Genomic DNA, 3246 nt, shown 5'->3' on the forward strand with positions numbered 1-3246 from the left:
GTCAAGTTGATACTTTCATGTTGCTTGTATTTGAAGAAATTGCATCTTGTAACACCCTTCCATAAATTGATGGTCGATACATATCAAGTATTTTAATTTGGATAATAGGTTATTGTAAGGTTGAGTTTACAATGGTTTAGTAATAATATATGCCAGTTGAACTTTTGAAGAATAGGGTAGCAACGTCATCGATCCATTCAACATTTCCTCTATAATAATATGACAATCAATCTCTAAATATTTGGTTCTTTCATGAAATATAGGATTTGCTGCAATGTGCAGAGCAATTTGATTATCACAATTCAACGATGGTGTTTTTATACATTCAACATAAAATCTTCGTCATTGTTAAAACATGATTAGTTTGTTAAGGTTGAACCGTGGCATACCTACACTTGGTCTCAAAAATTTAAGATGACTCTACATCAAATGCATTGATTGGTTGATGAACCATGAAGATTAGGGATGATAAAACAGGTCTTCCCCGTCAGACATCTGTCTTGCCCATACCTTTTTGCGGGACAGATTAAAATTTTAGACTCTCACCTTTAAATGTGTGTCTCGCATTCCATTTTTTTTTGCATGATTTTGCGGACACAAACATTTATCTATATTTTTTTATTTTTATACTTCAAATGTGCAGTGTTCGAGAACCCCTTCAATTTTTTATAGAGCGGTCAATGTTTTAGATCCGCACCCTCAACAATATATACCCGCCTCATCCTATTTTTTGTGGATTTTTACGAAACAGACATAAATTGAACATAATAGGGAATATGAGAAAGAGCAGAAGATTAGTCCTTCGAGTAAATGACGATTACAATAAACCACAAAATTCTTTAAAAAAAATAAACATTATTAGAACAGAACCGAAAGACTTCCATAAAAAAAAGATTTTTTATCCTCTCATCTCAATATTGTTGTTTTGTTTCATCCGACAAATCATCAACAATAACCGAACATTAATAAATGTGAATTATAATGAAATTTATTTTTATTTTTATTAAAAATTCGGAATTTAAACTCAAGTAGTTGGTAAGCTAATAGAAAATATGATGTCTTAATCATAGTTGGCTATTTAAGCTCTTATTACAAACTTTTTATGTTTCTTTGTACTTTTTTTTGTCCTAAACCAATAAAAATGGTATAGTAGGTTATTTGCTTATTTAGAAGATTATCTTAGAATTTAGCAATTAGATAGAACAAGCACTTCGAGTAATTACTTTTATTTAATGTATTTAAAATTATTGTTTTATTTAAGTTTTTCTATATCAAAGTGCACCACTTAGTAGATTTAATTTAATAGTTTATCTTTATCCCATGATGACGCAACAATGTAATATGGTAATTGTGTTGAGATATACTAATAGTCTAAATATAATTAGGATTTATGATTTGTTATTTAGTAGACAAATTAGTTTTAATATATATATATATATATATATATATATATATATATATATATATATATATATCATGTAATTTAATTTGTAGTATTTAATAATATTAATTTTTATTTTCATTTTCTCTTATTTTTTCTCATCTCATTAAAAATGTCTCATACACTAACAAATTGATATCTAGGGTTTCGGTTAGATTCTTGATCGTGTTTTTAAGAATCACATGTTAATGATCATATTTACGAGATCATGGGTTGTTAATCAATCGACGCAAAGATGAATGGTACTAATGACATTCTGAATTCTCTTTCATTTCTTGATTGCAAGAATTAGATCTGATTGAGAAAACATATGCAATCTCTGCTCAGCTTTCATGAAGCTCTAGAAGTGGTTACTAATGGCGTCCCTGAGCTTGCTGAGAATGCAACCAGTGCTCAGATAGTCACAAATAAGGAGGCGAAGAAGAAAGATTTCAAGGTTGCGTATTGCATTCAATAGGCGGAGGATTCGGCGAATTTTGATAAGATCTCTCATGCTGAATGGGCGAAGGAGGCATGGGATATTCTTGTCAAGTACTATGAAGGAGCTAAGAAAGTCAAAGTTGTCAAATTGCAGACTTTACAACAGAAATATGAATTGATGCAGATGAGAGAAGATGAAAAGATTGCAGGCTATGTGTCGAAGGTGAAAAATCTCGTTCATCTCATGATGGGTTGTGGTGAAACCTAATTGATAAGATGATAGTTGAGAAGATAATGTGCACGTTAACCTCTCACTTTGATCACGTTATCGTAGTTATTCAAGAATCCAACAATCTTGAAACCCTGAAACTGGAAGATTGGTTGGTTCATTTGAGGCGCATAAGATTAGGATTGTCGAAAGGATATGGGTTCAAGATTCGATACAAGCACTGCAGGCTCGGGATTGGAAGAAGCATGGTGGTTCCGACAAGTTCAAAGGCAAATGACACGAGACTTAGAGCAAGAAGACTTGGTCGAACCCTCAAAAGCATAAAGTCGATGATAGGGCTTCTGAATCCTCGAAAAGAGGATAAGGAAACTCCTATCAGAAAGACAAGGAGAAAAAAAGGTGTGCAATGCTATAACTATGAAAAATGGAGTCACTTTCCAAGATTTATTGGTACAATAAAGACAAGGAAGCTATAAAATGCAAGGAGGAAGGAGCAATACTTGCACGCAAAGATTCAAATGATTTTGAAGATATGGTGGTTATGGCTGTAGTTGTAGATGACCGTGTCGACTCCAAGATCTGGTTCCTCGACTCGGGTTGTTCGAATCACATGGCTGGTCGAAAAGTGTGGTTAGCATATTTCGACTCGTCGAAGAAGAGCAAGGTTAAACTTGCTGATAATAGCTTGTTGCAAGTAGAAGGTACTAACGACATAGTTATTCAAAGGAGCAATGAAGGAAAAGCTATGATCAAATATGTACTTTATGTACCTAGAACGAAGTGCAGTCTGCTAAGTGTTGGATGTAACACCCTTCTTAAATACCCCAATAATTAATTAAAACAACAAAATATGAATCAGAGTAGATATGCAATTTCAGGGTGTCACACTTGACACTTCACACCATTCACCAAAATAACTTGTCATGCTCATTTATTAATCAAAATAAAACATTGCACAATTCGCAGCGGATAGAAATCTAACAACATGCAAACCATGTAACACATTTCATGTAAAATTGTTCGACAACCAAGAATGAAAACAAAGTAAAACATCCCGTCCCGATGTTACATATACCAGAGCATGACCCACTAAGGAACTACACTAGACTCCAAGCACTAGCTTCTACTCAATCACTGCTCGTTACCTGAAACATAG

The 3246-nt window shown here is 33.3% G+C and overlaps 1 protein-coding gene across 1 annotated transcript; it reads left to right on the forward strand.

The window, feature by feature from the left end:
* Positions 1 to 2514: 2514 nt before the first annotated feature.
* On the forward strand, positions 2515 to 2925 carry LOC127102295 (uncharacterized). Its single transcript, XM_051039679.1, has one exon. The coding sequence runs from the start codon at positions 2515 to 2517 to the stop codon at positions 2923 to 2925; it is 411 nt and encodes a 136-aa protein (XP_050895636.1).
* Positions 2926 to 3246: the final 321 nt, after the last annotated feature.

The sequence above is a fragment of the Lathyrus oleraceus genome, chromosome 7 (assembly GCF_024323335.1).
Source record: "Lathyrus oleraceus cultivar Zhongwan6 chromosome 7, CAAS_Psat_ZW6_1.0, whole genome shotgun sequence".
Lineage (NCBI taxonomy): Eukaryota > Viridiplantae > Streptophyta > Magnoliopsida > Fabales > Fabaceae > Lathyrus > Lathyrus oleraceus.